The sequence below is a fragment of the Leptidea sinapis genome, chromosome 34 (assembly GCF_905404315.1).
Source record: "Leptidea sinapis chromosome 34, ilLepSina1.1, whole genome shotgun sequence".
Taxonomy (NCBI): domain Eukaryota; kingdom Metazoa; phylum Arthropoda; class Insecta; order Lepidoptera; family Pieridae; genus Leptidea; species Leptidea sinapis.
In genome coordinates this window covers 8,432,149-8,458,816 of record NC_066298.1, presented here as the reverse complement: position 1 = coordinate 8,458,816, position 26,668 = coordinate 8,432,149, and the positions used below count along the sequence as shown (strand labels likewise).

General features: G+C 33.3%; 1 protein-coding gene across 3 annotated transcripts in view; it reads left to right on the top strand.

Moving 5' to 3' along the window:
* LOC126975036 (protein TANC2) overlaps positions 1–26,357 on the top strand; it is a 241,067-nt gene extending 214,710 nt beyond the window's left edge. For all 3 annotated transcript variants that reach the window (XM_050822814.1, XM_050822813.1, XM_050822815.1), the window contains 14 exons: positions 11,925–12,100; positions 12,928–13,072; positions 13,990–14,118; positions 14,987–15,118; positions 15,281–15,486; positions 15,730–17,176; positions 17,298–17,545; positions 17,983–18,139; positions 18,830–18,958; positions 19,842–19,952; positions 21,078–21,235; positions 22,116–22,195; positions 22,850–23,075; positions 24,176–26,357. In XM_050822814.1, coding sequence (XP_050678771.1) covers positions 11,925–12,100; positions 12,928–13,072; positions 13,990–14,118; positions 14,987–15,118; positions 15,281–15,486; positions 15,730–17,176; positions 17,298–17,545; positions 17,983–18,139; positions 18,830–18,958; positions 19,842–19,952; positions 21,078–21,235; positions 22,116–22,195; positions 22,850–23,075; positions 24,176–24,451 — 3,620 coding nt within the window. In that variant the 3' untranslated portion in view covers positions 24,452–26,357. The remainder of the gene's footprint in view (positions 1–11,924; positions 12,101–12,927; positions 13,073–13,989; positions 14,119–14,986; positions 15,119–15,280; positions 15,487–15,729; positions 17,177–17,297; positions 17,546–17,982; positions 18,140–18,829; positions 18,959–19,841; positions 19,953–21,077; positions 21,236–22,115; positions 22,196–22,849; positions 23,076–24,175) is intronic.
* Positions 26,358–26,668: the final 311 nt, after the last annotated feature.

Below are 26,668 nucleotides of genomic sequence, written 5' to 3'. Positions count from 1 at the left end.
TCTACAATATTATTTAGCTCCGTGTTTCGGAAAGGAAATAACGTCTTCCTTTACTCTGACGTTTCAAGCATAAAATTTCGAACGGATATGTGAATTTTTATTTTCTTATTTCTTATACCTAATAATTAGTAAAATTATAGTATTTTGTGTGGGCTGATGGGCGTTTGAGTAAGTACTTATTTTTCGTTGATAATTACTCCAACCGACGCAGCTGAGCTGATTTTTACATTAGCGTTAAAAGTTCATAAACCTGATGTTAAACCTGCAATTTGCACTTTGAAACTTTTAAAGCCCGACAAGCTAATCTCACGGATATTGGGAAACTAATTAACCCTCCTATACTCGCGCCAATTTTCGTAACACCTTTACTCGCGTACGGTGTCACAGACCGATAATTCATACACCATTTTTTTTAATATGAAGTCCAAAAACTTTATTGTGGTATATAATAAAACAAAATAGAATGAATGATACTTATTATTTTACTGGCTTTCACATAATATATTATGTCTTTGAATTAATACACCATTTTTTTTAATATGAAGTCCAAAAACTTTATTGTGGTATATAATAAAACAAAATAGAATGAATGATACTTATTATTTTACTGGCTTTCACATAATATATTATGTCTTTGAATTCGAGATTATTCTTAAGTACTAGTAAAACAAAAATAAAATCTGTACTTCTTCTCATAAACAAAATAAAGTTCTAAATAGTAATAATCAACATATCAAAGGACATATTCATCTATATTTAGATTCGTTTCGACCCTCACCCTAAGTAAAGATCGAAGGCACTTTCACTATTTTCTACCTCCATATATCTCGTCCTTGGCTGTCATACTTATATATCTTTTCGTCTCCCACCTCATTTTGGTCTTCAGAGCTAGAAACAGAACTTAATTCATCCAGCAGCATTCGATCATTGTCCTTTTTGATATGAATTATAATCTAAATAGAATAACAAAATTGGTCTATATATAATATAGAGCCCCAGTGGGAGGTTCCTTTGCACAGGATGCCGGCTAGATTATGGGTAGCACAACGGCGCCTATTTCTGTCGTAAAGCAGTAATGTGTAAGCATTATTGTGTTTCGATCGGAAAGGCGCCGTAGCCGTTATTACTGGGCAAATGAGACTTAACATCTTATGTCTCAAGGTGACGAGCACAATTGTAGTGCCGCTCAGAATTTTTGGGTTTCTCAAGAATCCTGAGCGGCACTGCATTGTAATGGGCAGAGCGTATCAATTACCATCAGCTGAGCGTCCTGGTTTTATCGTCCCTTACTGTCATAAAAAAGAGCAACAAATATAAATACATTTATTTTTAAAAAGAATTTAAAATATGTTAGAGATATATAACATTGAAAACAAAATTTTATAAACGATGCGCGACTCGAACCCGCGACTTCTCCCGTTCCGTGCCAATTTAATTTGCGTAATTAATCCCATAAGCGAGGGTTATCACTTTAAAACATAACAAATTGTTTATGTAAAAGCACTAAATAATATATATCTCGCGTTGGTGTCACGGACCGATAGGCGCCAAGTACTACTACTTAGGATTTTCGTGCATAAAAATAATAACGACAATGTGTTTCGTTGGTTTCACACACTAACACACGAGATAAGCAAGTTTTTTTTTGCTATCCATTAACGGGCGAGTACTAAGTAAAATAGTACTATAGATGGGTAAGCAGACTACTGTGCAGATAGAGATCTATCCAACAATAATACATACTTACAATCACGCTTATCTCCCACAGAGGTAGTTAGAGTTCCTACTCTTAATTATGGAAGTCCATAATCTTTTAAAGTTCTATGAACAGCTACATATGGCTTGCTGAAAACTTTCTGGCTGAGGATTAAAGCAAACGCATAGTCTAGACTCTAGAGTTCACTAAAGTCTGAAATTATTCATGATTCACCACCTACCGCCGAGTTACAATGCTGTTCCCAACAACACATGCAACAGGTTTATTAACATCAAAATGCATCCAACACCATAGAGTATACAATACCGAACAGAATAACAATACGTGCTACACGATAGTTAAAATTCAAACAACATTGTGTGAATTATTACGTCCACTCTCTCATATGGCAACACTCGCTAATGTGGCGGTTGAGTGTCATTTTATGTGTAAGGAAAGCCTCTATTAGATTTAACAAGATGTAAACCGCGAGTTAACCTGAATAACTTTATTACTTATCTTGTTAGAAATGTGGGCGGTAATTTAAGTGGATTTTAGTAAATTGTTTCTTAACTCAGTTGCCTAATAAAAGGAATGAAGTTGTACAGTGTTATGTCCGTGTAACGTGCAGTACATTAAACGAATCAACGTTAAATTTATCGAGAGCTAGCTTCTGTACACGACGTCGTCTGTATTACGCCTTATTGACATACAAACGAACAACGACGAATTAAACCTAGATATAAATCTTCCATCTCTTTCAAGCGCGCTGCTGCATTCATTCTTGTTCTCTTATGTTGCATAGCTTCTATTCACCGCTTATTATAATATGTTGATACAAACTAAAATTCGTATCGCTCTCCCTCGGGAACTCTACATTTCGAGATACAGGGTTGAATGATAGGCGTGAATTCATTCTAAACAAACAAACTCACATTCGAATTATATTAATAATGTAATGTTAGCTAGGATTTTTTTTTAACATAATTAATAAAATTAGTTATCACAGCATAAGAAAGCATTATCATCATGCATAAAACCGATAGATGTCCACTGCTAGACAAAGATCTCCACGACGATCGATCCTGGACTGTCCTCACCCAACACGAACCATTCGAGACCTTTACTACTCCAAAGGCCATCTGTACTTCGAGCTATGTGACCTGCCCACTACCGCTAAAATAATATAGGGACACTTAATTTCAATAAATGAAAAAAGTAATAAAATCGCTCGTTTTCATTGGAGCAAAAACTATTAGCAACCATTAAATAACTGCTTGCATATATTTCCATCCAAGCCATAAAAGAAATATAATTACTTGTACTCGCTATCCTATGACTAGAGTCACACCCAAGCTATTGAATATGGATACAAAATCATAGTTTTGTCACCCTTGCGGTCTGAATGCATAGTGCGCCATTCACAGCGACATTTTCAAGGATCTTTTTCCATTATATACGCTAGTGATACGAACGTTTTGACGCGCGTTTCAAAGTCAATAAAAATTGCGAAGCTTTGAAAGGGCTTACTTTAAAAAGCAAAGGTGGTGCATATATACGAGTACATCGCCCCACAAAACCCTTACTAACTCGACTTAGCCGAGTAGTAGACATTATAAGTTTATGTCTGTTCCTAGTGTTAACATTATGGTTATGACAGTCGTGGTTGGTCTCCTTAGTTCTGGGTCGCACTGCCTCCCGCAGGATTCTCCTCCATTATTTTGGTTGGATCTTTATTTTGGTATAGGCCTCCAAATAAAGCAGGCTGAAAGCCATCCACAGCTATCTGAATGCGTAATGTGCACCCGATGTCATGGTTCCGTAACCGAATGGTAAGAAATAGGAACACAATTACCCCCTATTAATAAAATTCCCCTGTCCGTCATGGAACTCTCTCTCATCCATCAGCATTTTTGAATCAATTCTCTTCAAAATTTTCAACTTACCAGTTATTTTCAGCCTTTGTAGAAGCTTAAAATAATTTTAGATCTCTCGTTGATATTTCTCTACTTATTTTTAAATAGTTTTTACTTCTCTATCGTAACTATATCAACAACTCACTAATATGGCCTCATCTTGGTCACTTGTGAAGTTAAACTTTGATTATATTAGAATTACATTCCTGTGAGGTGTTACGGTATGATTTATTTTCTATATTTCATGACGATGCATACAATAGTTCCACCTATGTATTGACTAATCACGACATCTCTGGAACCATAAGGCGTAGAGACTTGAAACTTAGTAGGGATATTCCTTTCGTCGATTTAAGATCAGCTTAGAACGGAAAACGAAATTCTCAAGAGTTTTTTTTTATTTTGACAATAACAACGTCTGTCGTGTCAGCTACTAGTAAATAAATGTATTGAATGATTTAAGTAGTTTTAATAATAGCAAAACATGTAAATTTTTACATTGTCTGCAAGCTATATGATGAGACATCTTGTATGTCAAAGTGACGTAGCGTAATTGTGATTCCGTTCAATCAAGATTCCTGAGCGTAGGGCTTATCACTTACTATCAGATGAAAGTCTTGCTCATCACTTCAGTTTTTCATAAAAAATTACAATGGTTTGTTATTACTCATATCTCACAAAAGTAAACTGCTATAACATGATGTTTGAAGTAGTTTTAATATATCATTTCAACAAAAGCTGGTCATATCATAGTAGGTGGGTGAAGGTTGTCGCTTATTCATTGATTATGTCATTTATAAACAGATCAAGGCGATAGACGCCTTCGTTCTACTGTCACCTATTGTGAAGCTAATAATATGATAGGGCATTTTATCTCATGTTTAAGAATACTTTTAATGAACTTCTTGTATCCAAACAAATATAATATGTAAATCTGTTAGATATTGTTAAAACACTTATAATAAATCATAATTATTTCATCAACTAATGTTCTAGAATCTAGAATACCGATATGATATATATCACTTAAAATAACGTACATTTTATTATGCACAATATTATTGAAATATTTTTTTAATCAACAAAAGTTCATTACAAATAACAATATATTCAGGTGATGAATTTTGTGTAAGTCAATATAAATTCGCGCTAAAAATATAAACGGTCTTGTTAAAGATGGCCACGATTTAACAATGTACAGTCACGCAACTTACGCAATGGATGTCGTCTGTCAAAATGAACCCACGCGTGGTCCATATGGGATAATGACTGCTGCATCCACGAAGGGGTTAAAGGTCATAAGGCTGTGCACACATGTTATTTCCAAAAAATTTTTATCTTTATTTGTGAGTTGTATCACTTTCTACTAATTTAATTTTTTTGTCTTTCTTTACGTCTTTAACAACGGTTTCATCAATCCTCAGGATAATTAGTAGGTACAAAATAATTTTATTTTATTTTATTTTATTTTATTTTATTTGGAAAACTTACAGTGTTACAATAACTTAATTACTAAATAATAGTGTGAACATTTTACACCATTTAATAGTTTTCGCATTTTGTTTCTAATAACACATAGTGTAATATAGGTACATAACATGGATTTGTAAAATAGAGTGGATTTATGACTATCAAAATATATCAATGTTAGATGATCTCAAATTAATATGATTCAAAAATATACAACCGAAAGCTGAAAGAAGCTGCTCAAATCTATAACATATTATGGTAAAAGTGGATTAACATCTCTTTGGAATATTACCACCGCGGAACCAGTTTTGAAGTCTATGGAGAAGGAATATCGCGAATTAGTTCATTTTTCTTCCCTATCCGTCCTGCTTTCATCTGTCTCTCTGTCAGCAGTCAGAACTGCAATATTTAGACTGCGTTTATAACTTTTGCTTCTAAAACAAGAAATAATAGAAACCACGATAACGAATTACAAAAAAGAGGTATCTTATGAAAGTATTTGAAAAGTAGGTGCATACTGTATATACGGTATATAGTTTAATCTATGCCAGTGTTCATATATCCTCTTATAGGATATAAAACTTATTTTATTTACTTTCAGGCAACATACAGTCTTTAGCTAATGACACACAGGACATAGGTAAAATATTATCGACAAAGAGTCCCATAAAAGTTAAACAAACGAAAATTTTCAAGAATAGACGCAAGTTATACATAGTTATAACAATTTTGGCAATTATTATCTATGAATAGTACAATATTTTTCTTAAATGTATCTTAAATTAACCAATTGAAAGATGAAATATATCAACTTCTAAAAGAGTACTGTTGTATAAGTTAATAAAATTTCTTCTAAAATAAGTATTCTTTGCATAGTTGGTATGACACATATCTATGGAAAATAATTTATCTTGACAAAAGAATCAATTAAGCGACAGTTCAGTCAGACAGCTTATATCACGTAGCGTATGTCATCTGTCAAAACGATCCCACGCAACCATGATTGTGCACTTACGTCTGGGATGTTAACTGTTGAATCCACAGACGGGTTGAAGGTTATTAGGCTACACCAGACTTGCGACTGTGGACCAGAACATAGGTCACTAAAGTAGTTACATTCAAGGCTGATTTAAAGATTTCGTTTCACATGTAAGTACGACAATTGGGGCCTGAATGACTTGATCACGCAAATCCTATCTGCACGTAACCATTTGCTGTCAAATAGTCTGAATACTCCATAATTACTGTATTCATGAGTTTATCAGAGTAAGAAAACATGAACTAGTTAATAATTTTTACCTCTGATATTTAAATTTCTGTTTATTTAAACCCGTGGAATATTATATCAATATTTCCTTTTGAAATTCGGAATCTAATGGAGTCTATTCCCAATCTTTAGTCAGAGTAACTTTCACATTTATATGGATGGATTATGAAGTATGGATTGAGAATTCATTAATATACAGCATGACTATAGTGGCGACATTAAATAAATACACGGGTAGAACTACATAACCGTGATCATACAAAAATATTCAAAATAAAATACATAATTGACCTAAATAAATAAAGTTTCTATAGTATCATTTCGGAGTAAGCTGTAAAAAATCTAGTAGCCGCGCGCTAGCGTAGGTACTGGAGCCCTATTAACAAAATCGAAATACGAAGTTTCGGTTGATGGATCGTACATTTTCCTATTACGAAAGTGTTTCGGATCCGAAGTTCGCGATTAGACATTTTGTCTTTCATTTACCTTATTCCCAAATTCACTAACTTTTTCGTTGTTATAAGTAAGGTCGTAACTACAACTTCACTTTTTATGGTTATGTCTGTGGTTCCAAAACGAAATCCGTCCGCACTATTCGGATCCGAAGTACTTTGGTAATAGGATTTAATTTGAAGTTCGTCGTTCTTTCGTTTCGGACGAAACTTCGGCTTTCGATTTTGGTTATAGATCTCCTGACACCTACTTCGTGCCGTCTTATGCGACCACGTAAGGATAATTAAACTTTTGTTTCCTAAATATATAATTTCTTTGTTTGAAAATTTCAATTATTTACTTTGAATTTTGAAATTATTTTTTTACACTTAAGGTAAGGTTGCACTTCCCGTTTGTTCATTAAATGTTGCTATTATACGAGTACGCTGTATATTTTTCCATTTCAATTTCTATTCACTTCAAGAAATAAAATGTTTATTGATATTCCAGCCTACGCTTAACATACTGGTTTCTCGAAAATCTTCAATAAACTAAAAGGCGGATACTTGATGTAGAAACCAGTGGGAGGTTTGCACAGGATGCCGGGTAGATAATGGGTAGCACAACAGCGGTTATTTCTGCCGTGAAGCAGTAATCTGTAAGCATTATTGTGTTTCGGTCTGAAGGGCGCCGTAGCTAGTGAAATTACTGGGCAAATGATAACATCTTATGTCTCAAGGTGACGACCGCAATAGCAGTGCCGCTCAGAATTTTCGGGTTTTACAATAATCTGCAGCGGCACTGAATTTTAATGGGCAGGGTATACAATTTCCAAAAGCTGAACATCCTGCTTCTCTCGCCCCTTATAATAAAAAAAGAGCAAGAATTGAACGACATCCATTGCGTATTAGTTATTTATGTAACTGTTGTGTAATAAGGGGTATTAAAACACGATTGTGGGTTTATTTTAGGTTTATGTGAGATAATAGTATCACAGGAATGTTTTAGTACCTAATTATTAAGAGTTGCATACAAGACTTTATCTTCACCCATAATATGAATCCTCTATAAAAGATTTTGAAACAGTTAGCTTACTGTTAACATTAAAAAAGCCAATCCTAGTAACCTATCATCCGAAGAAGTATTATTATGAAAAATGGATGATGTAATATTGTACTGAATTTCATTACAACACTCGTTTGGATCATGTAATGATTATTAGGACATTGGGTGTTTTAATGTTGTCAATAAGCTAACTGTTTTTGAATGTTTAATAGAGGATTTAAAGCATGGGTGTAGATAAATAAATTAATAATAAAGCTGGTGTGAGGTGTCACAATATTGTCACATGAAGTGTTATATGTAGGTGCGTCACAGTGACGGGATGTGGTTGTTAACAGCTCACTCCCACGTTTCAAAGAGCAGGTTCCTGTCTAGTCTACTTCAAGCCACATTAACTAGTTTTTCTACTTTGAATGATTTTTCAATTGAATGGAAAGTTAATGTCGTATGTGTGAATGCATACGTTATTGTGTTGTGTTTTATCTTTCTATCCATCTTTAAATGGAAGGCATTTATTTTTTCAAAATTGATTCTTTTAGAATTCTTTTGGATGTCATTTATAACACCACCATCACTTCGGAAACAAATGGCGCTCTGAGAGAGAAGAAAAGGAAAAATAAACTCCCCCAGTATTCTTTTTAATACTATATTGTACTGTCATTGTTATTGCTACAAAATAATCATAATTTAGTCCCAGGCTGTCCGACCACTTAGATATTCAGCTGTGGAGTAGAAGGATTTACGACAGAGCCATTTTTTAATAATAAAACAATTAAATTTATTTATAGATAATGCCTGAACAGTGGCTGGGACTTTATTATAAGATATTATACATTACCCTTAAAGCTATTACGTATCGAAGCCTACTAGAATTAGTTACAAGCAATCCCTTATTTCTTGTGTTATAAAAATTAAAATCACTATTTAGAGCAAAAGGCAGTGGTATATTGATATCTTTTAAAATTAAAAAAATGTTGCCATTGTTGTGGTATTTTCCAAAGTCTTTAATAACAGTGCAAACTATTTTTATATAACACTACTAATGTCTTAATATCATGAAATACTCACATAAGAATTATTTCGTTTTATATCTACACACATAAGTTGAAATCTTCTACTTAAGAGGATAGTTACAATTATTTATTTTTCTATCTAGTTTTGTTTTTTAGAAATGGCTTTCCCACCTTCTCTTGAATTTCATGAATTAGCTTAAAATTATTGGAAAGAAAAAATATTTATTCAATTGTTATTATGAATTCTCTACGTTAAAAGTTGAGTTTTACTGAGAAGTGGCAAGAAATTCATTGCCACCCTTTTTATACTATATTTATATAAATTAACATTAAATTTTATACAATGTATGAAGTTTTGACTAAATTGTTTTAATGAAAAAAAGAAAGAAAAATAGGGATTTATCTTAAAAAAAACTTCAAATGGTATATTATAAATTATTTAAAATTAAAAATACCTGAATACAGGACCGACCAGGCACCATAAATATGTATATAAAATTTGTAATTTACAAAGTTACTGTATTACCATTATGTTTAAAGTTAACCGTATTTACATAAATATTAGGTTTCAACGGTTGCATTTAACAATAGATATGTTATGCGGGGCCACTAAACATGCGGTTCAATATTTTACTCGTAATCGAAGTCTATGAAAAGGTCACAGATATTTTTTTTAATTTTTGATAAATAATTAGGTTGACTATAAAATGCATTCAATGCATATAATGAATATGGATGGAAATGTTTGCAATAATTTATTTATCATATATTAATTATAGAACGTTGTTCATAAAATAAAATGGTTGACATTTGTGATAATAGCAGATAAGTAGAAATACATCATGGTGACCATGACGTACAGCTATGATAGCAAATCCGGCTTGATCCTTCACCAAGAAAATATAGGAGGGCTAATGCTTTAACCTTCCATACATTTGGTATAAAATGATAAAGTGGAACGATGAGTTATGATAAATAAAACCGTTTCTATAGAGTGATGAATAATAACTAATTTTATTTCATTAGGAAAATTAAATGCACGCGTTTATGAATCGCGGCAAATGACAATGAAATTGCTTACAATAACATTATGTACACTCGGACAGAAGGTTTGGATGAAAAGGGTGATTTAACGTATTGTGGGACAAACTATTGATTTTGTTAATAATTGATTTTCTTGTTTATGGTCGACATGCCTATTACCTTTATTTATTTCAATAAATTGTTCTGGATGGTGTAACAAAGGCATGTTCAAAAAAAGGCCATACTATTTTATATTACTAAGTATATTATTACTTATAGTATTTATATTACTTAGTAATTATGGATGAAAAGTATTGTCGTTATAAACGCGCTTTTAGAAGCCCTCGGCGTCAAGCTGAAATCGCAATTCTCAGTTCCCACGCAGATCCGCAGGTGTTCGTCTCAAGTGACCACAAGATGTATCCTGGCTGGGATCTCGCATCCTTGTAACAATCTTTCTTATTAACTGAGAAATTCAATAACTGGTTTCTTCAACTCCAACTGAATTTAGGAGCTTTTAAGGTTGAAATTACCTAAGCAGCGAAATATCAGATCTTGTAATGTTTATCGGTCTTTATTACAGCCTTTCAAACGTTAAAAATATTTTCTTAGTGGTATTTTAATATCACACAGGCCATAGCATTTTATGACGAAAATAGCGCGTGGCTCTACATACAAAAGATGTATTTTTAACTGTCAAAAATATAAAGCAATAATGAGATAGAAAAAGGAAGACATATGAATGAGCTATGACTTGATCTAAGATTACATAATAAGCGACTCATCGAAAAACTTAATGGATTTGGAAGAAAATTGATAATTCTACGTTGAACTTCCTTGTGAACCAATAAAACTACCTTTAATTGATACCCTGGGAACACAAGGAAATTCCCTTCCCATAATCACACATAATTATATATACAAGTACAATCCGACGTCCAAATAAAAGAAATCTTGTAAATGCTACTTAATTGTAATTCACGTGTTTTTACGCAAACGCTAATCCCTTCATTGTTTATCCAGTCCCATTTTTACTTTGATTTGAAAGTATAATATGGGATTAATTTTTTTCGTTATATTTTTAATCTACATTATAATTGTATCCATTTATCGATTATTTCATGGTCATTATCATAAAATTATTGTTGTTTTAATATGTTCGTCTAAATGTATATAATTTTACTTTTTTTTGGGTTAGCATGTGGAGTGTTGAGATGAAAATATTTGCATGATTTTTTAGTGTGGCATGTTTTTATTTGACTTTATGAACAGGCTATTGACGTGATAGGAAAATAAAATGAAGTATATTTACTATAGACGGGAAATTTTCGGAATTTTATCTAAATATGATAAAGTTGTATTGAAATAATTGTTGCATGGGACACCCCTTTTGGTAGGTCCACATCAATAATTGTCTCATTAAGTAATAGTAAGAAACTAATTAAGTAACTCGCCTGGTGTGTCTAGACACCGTGCACTCCTGGGATCAGTTATAATGAGGTGTTCGCCTATTCGTCATCGTTTTCTGCTAATAAATCTGCCTTAATGTATTGTACTGTACACGGACTAGTAAAAAAATAAGGACTCCATGTCACCTTACGTAACAGTGTAGCACTAAAACAAGCCGAATAACGTGTAAATACATAGCCCCACGCACATACTTACACTACTACAGGCCGACAGGCGGCCATTATGAGAATTGTCATCGTCTGTGACAGATCAGTTTGCGTCGCAATAAAATATTTTAAAAATGCCGTCGTGCGTTGGAAAAATGTGTAAAAACAATGCTTTAAAAGTATTTGTGGATATATGATTATTTAAGGGAGAAAAAATTGTGTAACTAGTATCCCCCGTAACCGCACACACACTAGCATAGCGGTGCTTCACTTGCTAATATCATGGCGCGGAGTCCTTCTTTTTTTATACTCGTCCGTGGTACTGTAAAGATTTATATACAATCCTATTTATACGCTAAATGGCCTGTTCATGTCATATTTTTAATATTTTGATATGATGTTCAAATATAATGTCAGATTTTGTTACAGACGACGAAGGAGGTCATATCAAGCAAGGTTTCCAGTCGCGACGCCAGAATGACCTCTACATGCGCCTTGGTCTGCTGTTGGGGGAACGCCGTGGCTCCAGAAACAAGTCTCGGGAAAGCTGCACATCTCTTGCCTCATTGGATGCTCACACTTTGGCTTCACACAATACTAGTCCGGTAAGTTGACTAATTTACTAAATATTTTGTTTGCATCAAACTTCATGGATTATTATCTGAACCCACGCCACTGCAGATTACACCTCCAACGGTCTTAATACAACTGTTATGTTTACCACTAAGCCCCTTACATCGTGCCTTATACGTCGGGTCTGGGCGCTTCACCAAGATGAAAACGTTACAAAGGTTTGAGGTGGGATGTATTCACAGTGGAAGCAAATTTTACGAGAGGAAGGAACTTTAAAATTTAAAGTGATTGCGAGTGTGGATTGCGCCTTTTGATCTAATGTAATTATTGTAAAGGCCTAACTTTCTGCAACTCTACAGATGGCTGTGATTCCTTTGGTGTTGCACGAGAATGCGAGCGGCGGCGATTACTTAACATCAGATCACCCGTACGCTTGTTTGTCCTCCTGTTCCATAAAAAAAAGATGGCGCATTATTGATAATGTAACTGGGCTCATCACACTATCAAGTGATGCAAAGAAAGTCAATCAGATTTTAATCGTGTCAGTATTTCATATCAGTTGACATTATTAGAAAATTTTTACTAGTTTTATTAAGCTTGACAATATATTAGAGAGCATAACTTGAAAATATTTGTTTTAAATGAATTATTAACGCAATTATTATGTATTCAAAAAGTTGCGGGTAGTAAAAAATTTCTGCGAGTCGTCCGCATCACTAAAATTTTTCAAGCGTTTTTGAGCTTTAAAACCTTATACGCCCAAAAAAATTGCTTTCTATCAGTTGATTAATATTTTACCGATCGTAGTATATTTTTTTTACTTTCTAAATCACTAAACTTTGTAATCTTTTCGTTCTAGGTGTCAACACTTACGGGATCTTCGGAAGTAGACGCGGCCACACCCCTCGGAAGAGAATCATTAGGATCACTAGCGTCTATGTCGTTGTCAGCTGCAAGTAATTGCTCTTCATCAAGTCCGGGCAGCAGGCGGCATTCAGTTACAAGTAAGATTAATTGGTTAAACGAACATGAATATAAATTAATTGACAAATTCTCAACAACTTTGTAAACCTAAATTTATTTTATTTGGGAGTATTGGATAAACAAATAATTCCTAAAAAACTTGATTTGCAAAAACTACAAAAGTGATCCATATTATATTAGGAAATACTTCTATGCTCCCATCTTTTCATGTCAGAAACATATCATCTCATATGTATGGTAGATTTGAACTTTCAATTAAAGAGACTTGATACAAATTGTGCGTCGATTTAAAACATTTGAATTGGAATGCAGAGCTATTGGGTTCGAAAACAAAACAAAAGTTTAGATTATCAGAATTTAAGTTTAAAATATGTCATGAATAAAACTTCCTGGCAAAGTATAATTATATTGTTGTATGTTTTTTAATGTTACTAACATGCCATCGAAACAGGCACACAATATCGACCAATAGAAAGATGTGGGGGTTAATGTTTTTGGAATAGCCTTCCAAAAACTAATATCAATCTTGTAATATGTACATAATGTAGTATGTCCTGTATATATCATTTCATTATTGTAATACATATCTTTGCAAACATTGATTCTTATCAGCAACAGAGTTTATTGGTTCAATAATACAGGCTGTAATTTTTTTGAAAAATCATTTCTGTCAAAAGTTCAAAAAATTAAAAAAAAAAAACTAAATATGCAGTTATTGGTTTCTTATAAATCGAGGGCTTGACTCCTTTCACGACTTTTCTCTAAGTCTCGCAGTTTTCGAATTGGCCATCACCGCCCTTCCCAAAATACCATCCTGTATATGGTGCCAAAAAGAAAATAATTAAGGTGAATTTAACAGTAACAACCCTATTCTTCTGTGTGTAAATATGAGTCCATGGAATTTAAATTATGATTTTAAGTTTAGTATCGTTTTCAGTGTTGCAAAATGGCCGAGAAGATTTATCGCGAATGTCGAGCGGTTTCTTTAAAAATAGAAAAACGGCTGCTCGAAGATCGGCCAGAGTAAGCAGTAAAGCTTCAACTTCATCATCTGACTTGAAAAAAGGTATTTTGTTTGGTTAAATATTGTTAAAATTCATAGTTTCTACCAAAGCACTACGAATTGAATAGTTTAATATATTTAACTGATTTAGCAAACACATCATAGAGTAAGCAAATCGTACGAAATGAAACAAACCTACACAAATTTACGCAACAATAATTATTTAATTTTTAATGATTGCTCTCATAAACATACATTTTTATTTTGAAGGCTTTATACCACATTTCTAGGAATCATAGATATTATTAACTAGCTGACCCTTCAAACGTTGTTTTGCCATATAAAGTATAATTCACGCGATAGTTTTATAAGTATTAAAATATTGCCTATAGCCTGTGCATCATTTTGTTCTATTGTCAACAGTTTTTGCAGTGCACGCAAAAATAGGTTTTCGATTTTACACCTTGTGTTACAAAATAGCAATTTTATTAAGGATCCCTAATTTTGAAAAAAAAACATAGCCTTCCTCGATAAATGGACTACCCAACACTGAAAGAATCATTCAAATCGGACCAGTAGTACGAGAGATTAGCGCGTTCAAACAAACAAACAAACACTGTAGCTTTATAATATTAAGTATAGATTGGACTATTTAAGATCAGTGTAAATGTAATTGATTAAGTCAACGCATCATAGAACAAGCAAATGTTACAAAATTAAAAAAAACCTACACTTTAAGCTACAATAATTATTTTTATCTTTATTTTTATTGATTCCTCCCATATCATGTTTATTTTAAAGACTGATTTGAAGTTTAACGATAGCATACATAATATCATGGATATAGTAATGAATATTTTTATTATGAGTATTAACTTGAATTGATACTTTATTATTTGAAGATAATGAAACAATATTGTATTTTTTTCAGTTCATCCGACCCCGCAACTCACACTTCGACCATTATTTTTCGAAGTACCCTCAACAGACAACCAGACAATATTTTCCGGACGCTTGTGGCTGATGAGAGACATGGAAAAAGCACTTGAATCTACCGCCTCAGGTATAAAAAGTAGTTTTTAAATATAGTCAATTACGTTATTTATATTTTGTGACCAGTAGGTTATTATAACCAATAGTTATAACATATAGTTATAACCAATATTTTAAATAATATATAATTAACTTATTACTTGAAACTAAATATCTAAAAATATTTGCATAGGAATTCTTATATCTGGAAGCCCAGGCACAGGAAAAACGGCCTTGATCCTACAACTTGTTGAATATTCATGTTTCGGCCGCAAAAGAAATTACGAATACGAAGAGCTGAGGGAACAGTCTGATATTCGAGAACTTTTACCCGAGGAAATCGCTGCTGGTTCCATAACTCATCTTGCCTCCCAAGTAGTGGCATATCATTTCTGTCAGGTACTAATTTAATCTATACTTTTATAAAGGATAATTAAAGTATTTCCTAAACACAATATGCATTATGATTGTAGAATAAAAAAAATATTTTCGATTGTTTGAAATCTTATTTTATCTGTATACAATACAATTATTATAAATATCTAATCTATTAGTTCAAATTCATTTACAGTAAACTTTACCAGCATAAACATAATATATTTTACATTAAATAAGAGTGATAAAGTAACTGTAATTTTGCAGGCTGACAACAATAGCACGTGTCTAGTCGGCGAGTTTGTCCATTCATTAGCGGCGCAGTTATGTCAAGCACCTCGACTTCAAGCCTATAGAGAATATTTATTAAGCGAAGCACATCTTTTGTCATGCCTGTCCCTTAAGGAATGCATTGCAGATCCAGATTTAGCTTTTGTTAGAGGAATTATAGAACCCCTAGTAATTCTACGACGAAATGGAAGCATTGATTCGGCAAATAGCATTATTTTGGTTGATGGTCTTTGTGAAGCAGAATACCATAGACCAGATCATGGCTATACAATAGCATCTTTCCTGATCAGACATGTTCCTGAAATGCCTTCTTGGCTTAAAGTTGTCACAACGATACGAACGCAGTTTTTAGAATTGACAAAGCAATTGCCGTATACGAGACTAAGTTTGGATGAATCTGATAATGTTAATAAAGATTTAGTGGAGTATTTCAATGCAAGGGTTCAAGTGGCACCAATTATAGAAACGAACATAAAAAGTTCTACGGTAAAATCAGAAGGAGTGCACAACCCCGTGATGAAATTTGCGCAATACGTGCTACATCTAAGCCAAGGCTCATTCCTATTTATGAAGCTAATTCTTGATCTCTTAGAACGAAGTCACATTGTAGTAAAATCGACAAATTACAAAGTTGTACCTATATCTTTAGCGCAAATATTCCTACTTCAGTTTAATCTTCGATTCCCTACAGTACAATCATTTGAAAAGGTCACTCATATACTAAGCGTTTGCTTGGCAGCATTGTATCCACTTACGTTAGTCGAAATTTATTATTCTGTCAACTCGCTTTTAGTAGACACATTTTTACCATGGGAAGAATTCTGTCATCGATTCGAATCTCTCACTGATTTTCTCGTAAAAAGAATCGATAACACCTACATGTTCTTCCATCCTTCGTTCAGAGAATGGCTTATTAGGCGTGAAGATAATGAGAGCCCCAAATTTTTGTGTGACTTAAGAGCTGGCCACTGTGCAATAGCCTTTAGACTATCAAGAGTACAATCACCTTTAGACCCAGAAAAGTCCATGGAATTAGGACATCATATTTTAAAGGCACATATGTACAGGAATTTAGGTCCAGCTCAGTTAGGGCTTTGTCCTAGAGATTTACAAGCGACACTTGTAGCTTCAAGCTCTGCCAATGTTGGCGAAGCAATCGCTAATTTGCGAAACGTTTACACGCCGAATGTCAAAGTATCTAGGCTAATGCTCTTAGCTGGAGGATCTCCAAATCAAGTTACGGAATGTCTTGGAAATGCGCCATTACTTTGTATGTACGCTTATCAAGGGATCATAGCTATGGTCGGCTTGTTGATTGAGTTTGGAGCTGACTTGGAAATGACCAATTCGCAAGGATGTACAGCACTCTCGCTGGCTTGCCAGAGAGGTCACACTGATGTTGCAAGAATGCTGATTGCTACAGGTATTGTTTTTTTTTCAAAGTTACATTTTGCCAACATCTAATATTAGTAAGACAATTTTATTTGAAAAACATAAGCGAATTATATTTTGACGATCATTTAATGATTCTTTTTCATTTTCAGGAGCTTCATTAAGTCATACAGATACAGCGGAACAAACGCCATTGGTTCATGCTGCCAAAAATGGACATAGAGATACGGTTATATACCTCTTGGGTTGTCAAAGTGGTAAAGATGACAGGAATTCGATAGACATCTACGATGGCAAAATTGAACAGTTAGTTCCAGGAGCAAGACATGCGTTAATTGCAGCGGCTCAAAATGGCCATCTGGATATTGTTGAATATTTATTGGACACAGCTGAATTAATAGTAAGTTTTTCTGAACTAAAATGTGCTAGGGTGTCTGTGTAAAAAAAAATCATTGCAATTTATTAAATATCATTTTTTATCAAGGAAAGATTAGCATGTTATTAATTAAAATCAAGCATTGTATAAATTTTGAACTATTTCTAGTTTGTGGTGTTAAAAAGTAATTTATTGTAGTATACATGTAGGTATAAACTTAATTAGTATTTTATTGAATTTTTATAGGATCGAGCATAATTTAATGAAAGTTGACAAAAATAAAGACCTTCTTTCCCGTTGCAATAGGCATGAATGAGATTTTTCCAAAATTTACGATTCTCGTATACCTTTTTGACTTTCTCCAGTCCGTTAGCATAATTTTCGTGCACTATTGCAAAGTAATTTAAAACTTAGGCATAAGTTTTAATCTGATGTAATTAACATTACAAATTTTTCTACAGCCTGATGGTATATGCAGCGTCACGGGCGAGACGGCTCTAACTGCGGCGTGTTCGTCTGGCACGGCCTGTATTGCGGACGCACTGCTGGTTCGTGGGGCGACTCCCTACTCGCTCAATGCAAGACAGATGTCACCGTTAGCACTGGCTGCTAAAAATGGTACGTTGTTTTGCATCAATCTTCACATTCAAATTGATTGGCTGATTATAAAGTAAAAGCTTTAATCATTTACAGAGTATTATGATTACTTTTTTTTCTTTCTATTATTTTCTATCTTTAAAATGGCTTGAGTGATGATAGATCTTGTTTTGTGAAGAACTACTTAATTACGCGTGAATAATACTTAGCGTATACAAAACTACATTTGATCATTTTCAACTTGCCCATATTTTAAGATTTGTAAGTTTTTTAATACTTTTAAATTTAGAAGTCAACGATTTAAATGATCTTCAACCCATCCATTTCTGCAAATTTCACAGAATTTTACTTATTTCTAGAATATTACTCTTAATTTTCAAAAAAATTGTATTTGTATGTTTACCTATTGCACGTTGTTGAATATTAAATTATTTGATTTATTTTTACTTTTTCCCACTAATGTATTAAAAAACGTCGTGTAATGCACGGGTGTGTAGGTTATCGCAAACATAAAATCCCTCGCCTTCGGCTTGGGCTTGTTGATAATGGCTCGTTTACAATAACCTACTTTCCACCCTTGCATCACCAATCACAATGGTAGGTACTATCGTAATATAGTATATTCGCATGAACGAAATAATGTAGTATAATTATAACACTCTTTCAAACTGCTGTATTTCTAAGTATTTATATTTAAAATTGCATTTATAGGAAGAGGAGCACTGGTACTTCGGCTGCTAGATGCGGGGGCAGATGTCGCCGGATCGGGGGGCAAAAACCCCTTGATACTTGCCGCCGCTGAGGGGCATGCAGACGTTGTAGAGACTTTATTAGCTCACGGTCAGTACAGACACATTCATATATAAGTGAAAACTCCTAAACCTTTATTTTGAGTATATTATCGTTAGTGTAAAGTCGGCTTAAGTCGACTATATGCCTCAGGTATAATCCGTCGTGGCTCAGAAGTAAAGGTGCGTTGAAAACATAGAAATATAAATTTATATAAACCATAGGGAATGACATAAACATATTATTTTGCAACAGCACTTGGTAAACGTCATGAAACTACATCAGTTGATAAAGGAGCTTTGAAATGGAGAGAAGAACTGATAAGATTTACAAGTGGGAGGCAGGGATTATTGGTTCCACAACGGCACCTATTTCTGCAGTGAAGCATTAATGTGTAAACATTACTGTGTTTCAGTCTGAAGGGCGCCGTAGCTAGTAAAATTACTGGGCAAATGAGACTTAAAATCTTATGTTTCAAGGTAACGAGTGTAATTGTAGTGCCGCTCAGAATTTTTGGGTTTTTCAAGAATGAGCGGCACTGCATTGCTGCATTGTAATGGGTAAGGCGTATCAATTACCATTAGTTGAAAGTCCTGCTTATCTCATCGAATTTTTCATAAAAAAAACAGAAACTCCCAGCCCATCTTTTAAATCATATAACAACTTAACCTGCTCTATATAATATAATACAATTAGAGTGGCCTGCGCAGAGCCAGACAAAAAAAAAGTCTTGTCAAAGATTATTTAATATATTTATATATATTAACGAACGTAACTTGTATTAGCCAGGAATCTGTTGAAACAGTTCTTCGGAACAGTCCTCGTGATAAAAGCGGTAGAAGAAAGTCAATGAAGCGAAGTCTCTACGCAACACTAGCTTTTTCTATGTGTGATATTATTTTTAGTGATTCTAGTAATACTTCTCACTTGACAGGAGCTGACCCTGAGTCAGTGGATGCAGATGGAATGCCTGCACTCGGCTGGGCAAGTCTACGTTCACGGCTGCAAACTGTTGTGGTACTCTTGGACAAAGGCGCCAGTGTTGGTAAATATCATTAAAATACAATTATAGAACTTTTTTATGATCATTTAAATACAAAAGTAAAGTACCCTTAGTAGCTTAGACGGAGGTAGACCAGTTAAGCCGATGCACTTTCTCAGGTCTCTACAAGCCCATTTCTACTTTCATCTAATAGCTTTCTAACTTAAAGGCAAAAAGGCATTTTTTTATGTCACTTCTAACACTACCACCGTTTCGGATAGCATTCTTTTTTTGCGCTCTTTTTAATAAGATATACAATATTGTACTGTTATAACATAATATTATTACAATCATTAAAGTCAAGTCAAAATCCAACAACAACAATTATGAATCGCAGTTATACATTTTACCAGTATGCCATTTAGAAAAATATAATCTGAATTGAATTAGAACTTTTATCGGGAATATATTACAAAATAAAAATTGTTAATACAAATGTTTGTTATATTATGTTTTTATTATCATACAATAACATAAGGGTACTTATATTAGGTATAGGTTTATTTTATTATGCATGGGTATAGCCTTATTTTAAAATATTTTTCGCCTAAAGAAAGATTTAATGTCTCTTACGTGAAATATGATAGGCAAGCATTGACGTTCCTACAATAAACAATTCAACTAGATTTACAATCACAAATTGTCTGAGGTAAAACTTTGCCTCCGCGTCTATTAGGCAAAGATTTGTTTAGTTGTGTTTCGACCGCGCTTTGAATACAATGCCACGCAATGACAAAGTGTTCAGTGAAAATCTGTCCAAACAAAAGCATATCCAAACTTAAGAAACAATCCTTTAAATTAACAAAAATGTGCAACTAACTTGACGTTTTTAATCATTTTGCTAAATAATTACATTTCAATTGCTAAAACAAAATGTTCCCGTCCGACCTTCTAATGAGCATATAATACGATAGACTTTGAACATTACTACCAAGGAATAAGGTGTTAATTTGAATGAATGTTTTAATTTTATCTGTATATCTTAATGTATATACAACGCCGCTCGGACTTTTTTGACGACCTTTTAATTGGCGATTGGAAGTGTAGTTCTTTATTGTACGTCAATATAGGTAAGATATTAAGTCTGCTGATGCACAAAAGGAAGTTTAAATTTGAAATTGTTTCTAGATCAAACAGACAGCAGCGGCCGGACCCCACTAGGACTGGCTTGCGGAGGACCAGCAGACCTCGTCGAGCTGCTGCTGGAACGAGGAGCCTCGCTGGAGAAGGTGGACCACAGTGGACTGAGACCACTGGACAGAGCCATTGGACAGAGAAATGTTCCCGTAAGTATCGGCGTTTTTTAACACTGCTGCTCAGGAGTCTTATAAAATTCAAATTTCACAGCCCACAGTAATATTTATTCTTGATACACTAGTCAACAGTTCAAACTCGTTGCAGCTTAAATGCATGCTATCTCATCTAACATCATGTGCGAAAGTGATACACGCTGAAAAGTGCAGTAAGAAGCTAGTGCGGTACATGTTGCTAGGATGGCACATGATTCCAATCGCTATGAAAGACATTACTATCACCGCTACCATATTTATGTTCTGATGTCTATGTATACGTCGTGCGTCATAATACATTAAGGTATGCTCGCGTCATACATAAGACAATCTCTTCTCCAACTATGATCACCTGGTACTCAAACAAGTATTATCTCAATTTCTCCCACAAAAAATCTTATGAATAAATTCATACAGACACATAAAGTGTCTGTCTCATTCTCTCGCCGGCTGAATCCAATACATTTACGTGTTTGCTTCTCTATCGTCTCGCTTTTTCGTTTCATCGAGTTTCAAATCACATCGATTCTAAAAAAGTTTCACTTCAGTAATGATTTATAACGAAAACGAGCGCGAAAATTTTATAAACAGGCCATTAGGCATATGGATATTTTGAAAGAACTACTGAATATACCTGTTCAAAATAAAATTATTTGAATTTTTAAGTAACTAGTCTATCTCTATATGGCAATTTTCAAACTCCATAACTTGTTTATTTACGCCTATATAAGCTTTATAATTACAGTTGAAATATGGAAGTTGCGATGCTTATAACTTTCAACACATTATTTTTATGATTTTTTTCTTTTCATACAGGGCTAGATATAATTATGCAACAATAATAGACAGTGAATTAAATATTGAATTTTTTTTTCAGGTGGTAAATTGCTTCTTAAAGAAAGGAGCAAAACTCGGCCCAACCACGTGGGTAATGGCGTCTGGCAAACCCGAATTTATGTAAGTTTTCTGATTAAAGCATATTTTTTAACTTTATTTAGATAAGATTTATTTTAATTGACTTCTTCAAACTACTCCAAATCACGAGAATATATTTTGAGACTTAAATAAACTTACCTTTAATTTAATAGAGACTCTACCTTAAGAAATGCGAAAAATATTTAATAAAAATGTCAACGGTTAAAACATAATATTTTATTGATGACAACATTAACGTGGGCTATACTAAAACTGTCTGGACTGGCCACTAGTAATCAAATTATTTAAAAAATAAATATGGTATAAAGATGGAACAATCGACAGTACATTAGATTTTAGTTTCTTTTATTGTAATGTTTGGCATCATTTTGAAAATGTTATTGTGAGAAAGTGTTAGTTAGTTATTAATATAATTGATATGATATAAATATTGTCAAGTATTCAATTTGGTACAAAGTTATCATCAGGACGTAAAGTTACAAAAAAAATAGATGTATTCATAAATTTATTTATTCTGTTATAAAACTTTACTTTTGTTTGATTTTTGTTGAGATAAAAAAAAAAGTTCAATTTATTAGCAGATAGTCTGTTACATAACTCATAATCACACTAGTTTTCAGCAAAAGAAAAAGATTTAACTAAAAGTTTAACAATGACACTTCTTCTTAATTGCAGGCTTATTCTTCTAAACAAGCTGCTGGAAGATGGCAACATGCTATACAGGAAAAACCGGCCTTCGGAGGCGGCGCACCGCTATCAATACGCGCTCAAGAAGATCAATCCACTCATAAGTGACGAGGGTGTCACCTCTGCACAATCTGTACAGGAACACGCGCTAGCCTTTGTGCAGCTCAAGACAAATCTGTTGCTGAATCTGTCGAGATGTAAACGAAAGTTAAACGTAAGTTAATTAATCAGGTAACTACTTAAACATATTGAAACCATGGACTCTTAAGGCCTCATTCTCACTAGAGTATGACAAAATTACTTTGGACTCAGCGTTTACCGCCCATTGTCTAATGTTGGACACAGGACAATAAAAATCGCCGCGTTTTAAAAACGCTGTCAATGGTTTCAATTTTGTTCTTCTTTCTTACATGGGTAAGAACAGAATTGAAATTTGTCATATCTAATGCTTAAGGTAGTTTAAAGTAATTATCATGTGTGCTTGGACCTGACGTCAATTTAAATTTCCAAAATCAGACAATTTACAAAAGTAACACAGTGAGTTATCATTAAATTGTTTTAAATGTACATTAATTACTAACGGCCGTTTCCAATATACTATCTACAGATAGAGATAAATTACTACCTTCTACTATCAGTATTTAGTTGTCAATAATCTGAAGCTGTCCCAATATACCCGATAAGTCATCCTTATCGCCCTATATTGGGACGCGTGAATTGTAATTTCCATACAAACTTCTATCTCTGGTAAGCTATATATACGTCGTCCCATTGACAGACAGCGTGTACGGATAAAGTCAACGATAGTTACAATTTTTATCTCAAGTAAGACATAAACTGAATATTGGGAACGGCTGTAATAGAAGTCGCGGTGATCTGTGGATTCTGTATACATACAACACTTTCACTTGAAATATGGCGCTGATTTGTACTTACTAACGGTATGAGAGCGCATCATACCGATTTCGGATAATGCGCAACAATAGATCAAAAGTGTTTTTCTTCATTTTAAATTTATATAAACTCAAATGTCAATAATGCTGAGAATTTGCTCTATTGTACAGTCCATTCTTGAAGCACATTCAATAAAACTTTCATTGTATATAAGTAAACACTAATAATTTCTGATATGTTAAAAGTAAAGTTTTTATTTGAAGTAAAATATACCCCCTTCTCAAAATTATTTATTTTGAGACGACGAAATGAGACTGTGGTGTTTTTTTAAACTAAATTCTTATGTCTCATTTTTCTTATTTAAACAGTTTGTCCAATATAATGAATATTAGGTATAAGTAATTCCCATTGTTGTTAAAGGAACCATCAGATGCACTGGAGCTTGCCGCACGTGCATCAGTACTGCGCCCAAATGCCTTCGAATGTGCGTACGCAATGTCGCGCGCTATTCTCGCGCTCAACAAGCCGGCAGACGCGCTCCCCCACGCTCGACGGGCACTAGTTCTCGCGCCGCCAACCGACATATCTGCAGCGAGGACTTTGAAAGCTTTGCAACAAGAAATCCTCGCCAGAATGAACTCTCACGACACAAGATCAATGAGAAACTATGATAGTATTAGTCTGAATATGCCTTAACTTTCTCAGGTAGATTAAAAAAATGCAATAAAAATAATTAACTTATTAAAGATTATCATGAATATTTTTCCATCCAGACGTGTACTAATATTAACAATCGAATATACCCTTACCATCGGAATTCACCGAATGTTTTATAGTTTAATAGGTAGGATAATGGTTACTACTATTCGGCCTTTAGCCAATTAAAATATGTCATGGATTTAGGTGATTACCTTAATAAAAATAAAGCTTATGCAGTTTTTATACATCCAATTTATTATAATTTGATATATAAATAATATATATTGTGTATTAATTATATGGATATATTAATAATTAATATTAAACTTGCCTAAGGGATCCGGCTCTTCTTATGCCTTTTCCACGCACGGCGACGAAAGGTCTGCAAGTCAGGTTGACACACGCACTCTTTTTCTTTCATTACCCGACTTATATGCAATAAATAAGTTGTGGAACCTGTTACATGTGCACTGTTTGCATTGGTTTATATGAAATATGTATAAGAAATATATTAGTATCATGTCTATTAGAACTTATTTTGCATATCATGACAAACGTGATTATTTTTATTATTTTAAATTCTTACAAATAAACTTGGTATAAAGTTATAACTGATGATAAACAAAGAAAATGCAAAATGTTTACAATGTCGTTGACAATGAAAATTCTGAAGTTTTCCGAATGACAAGCTGACTTGCAAATAAACGCGAGAAACGTTATACGTCCGAACAAACTATTCAAAATTTCTATTTGTAAACATTTTACATATTCTTGGTTTATGCTTAGTTATAACTTTATGGCAATTTTATTTCTAAGGCCGTTAATATTTAAGGTTTATATTCAGTTATCCCTAGATTTTTCATTAAATTCGACGCCAAGGCGATTATGAATAAGCATCCGTATAATGCTTATCTTCGTTTTAACAAAATTTTATATAATAAAATGTACAACAACTATTTGTAAGTATGTATTTTGTATAAAAAATAGAGTTATACGCTCATATTAAATGGCGGTTATAAATACTAAGTGCTATGCTATTCTGTGGTTGTTTTGCTTTTTTTAATAATTAATCCAATTTTTATCTAGTTTAGCGATAAATGTGATCAATTTTGTTTATGTACATAAGCAATTTTCCTATACTATGTATTACTTAAACTGTATAGTTTCAATTTAGATATAGTTTTTAGAAGATTTTCATAATAACTTGCCATTTTATCATTCGCTTTAATACTGCAATAACAATTTTGAATTTTCATTGAGGGTAGTACGAAAAATTATTTTATTTATTTTATTGTTTATTTATAGGATGATATGAGTTAAACTCGAGTGCATTGTTTTGCCTACTTTATTTATTAAATACTTTTAAGGTGGTTGTTTACTTGATTCTGTAAATTACATACATGCATATTGAACGATTTGCTTATATAAGATATATCTGTATTAGACAGAAGTTGTCTGTTATTTATGTAAACTGAAACTAAACACACACGTTGAACAAAAATTTAAGAAGTTTTGATGAAAATGCTGCATCTATTTCAATGCGGCACCGAATGCTTTGTATATTTAATAAAAAAAAAACTATATTAATTAGAAGTTTTGTATGTGCCGCGCGACTGTTACGGGCTAATGGACAAGTACCATTATATAGATAATATTTCGTATTGCGATAGAAAACTTTTGAGATACTGTGTAGTTTTTATTGCTTTGTCTACGTAATATAAGAGTTGTATTTTATTTGTAATCAATATCTTCATTTAAATAATATATATTGGCTTGTATTCAATTCATAATCGATGTAAAGACTGACGAAATAAACACTTCTCTTTTGGAATTAGTATTAAGACATAAAGTACAATAGTTTTATTACAAATGTAATTATAAATACATTATACATACTGCTTCATTCTGTCTTTCATTTATATCCAAGTATACTTTTATATAGCAGGTCCAAAGGCATAATAGCCTTAATAGTGTAGCCTTCAAGCATACAGCACTCTCACCTTAAAAAGTCGGCCACGAATTTCTTTATTGCCTCACCTATCACGTAAGCCTCGGCAGCGTATGAAAACAGGCCAGGTTTAATCATTTACTCTTAAATATATTTAGACGTCTAGATAGAGTCTCTTGCTGTTAGACAACCGATAAAAATAGGCCAGGTTTAATGCTTAAGTGTGCGTGACTCGCTACGTCTTACACTCGCGATTTGTATGACAC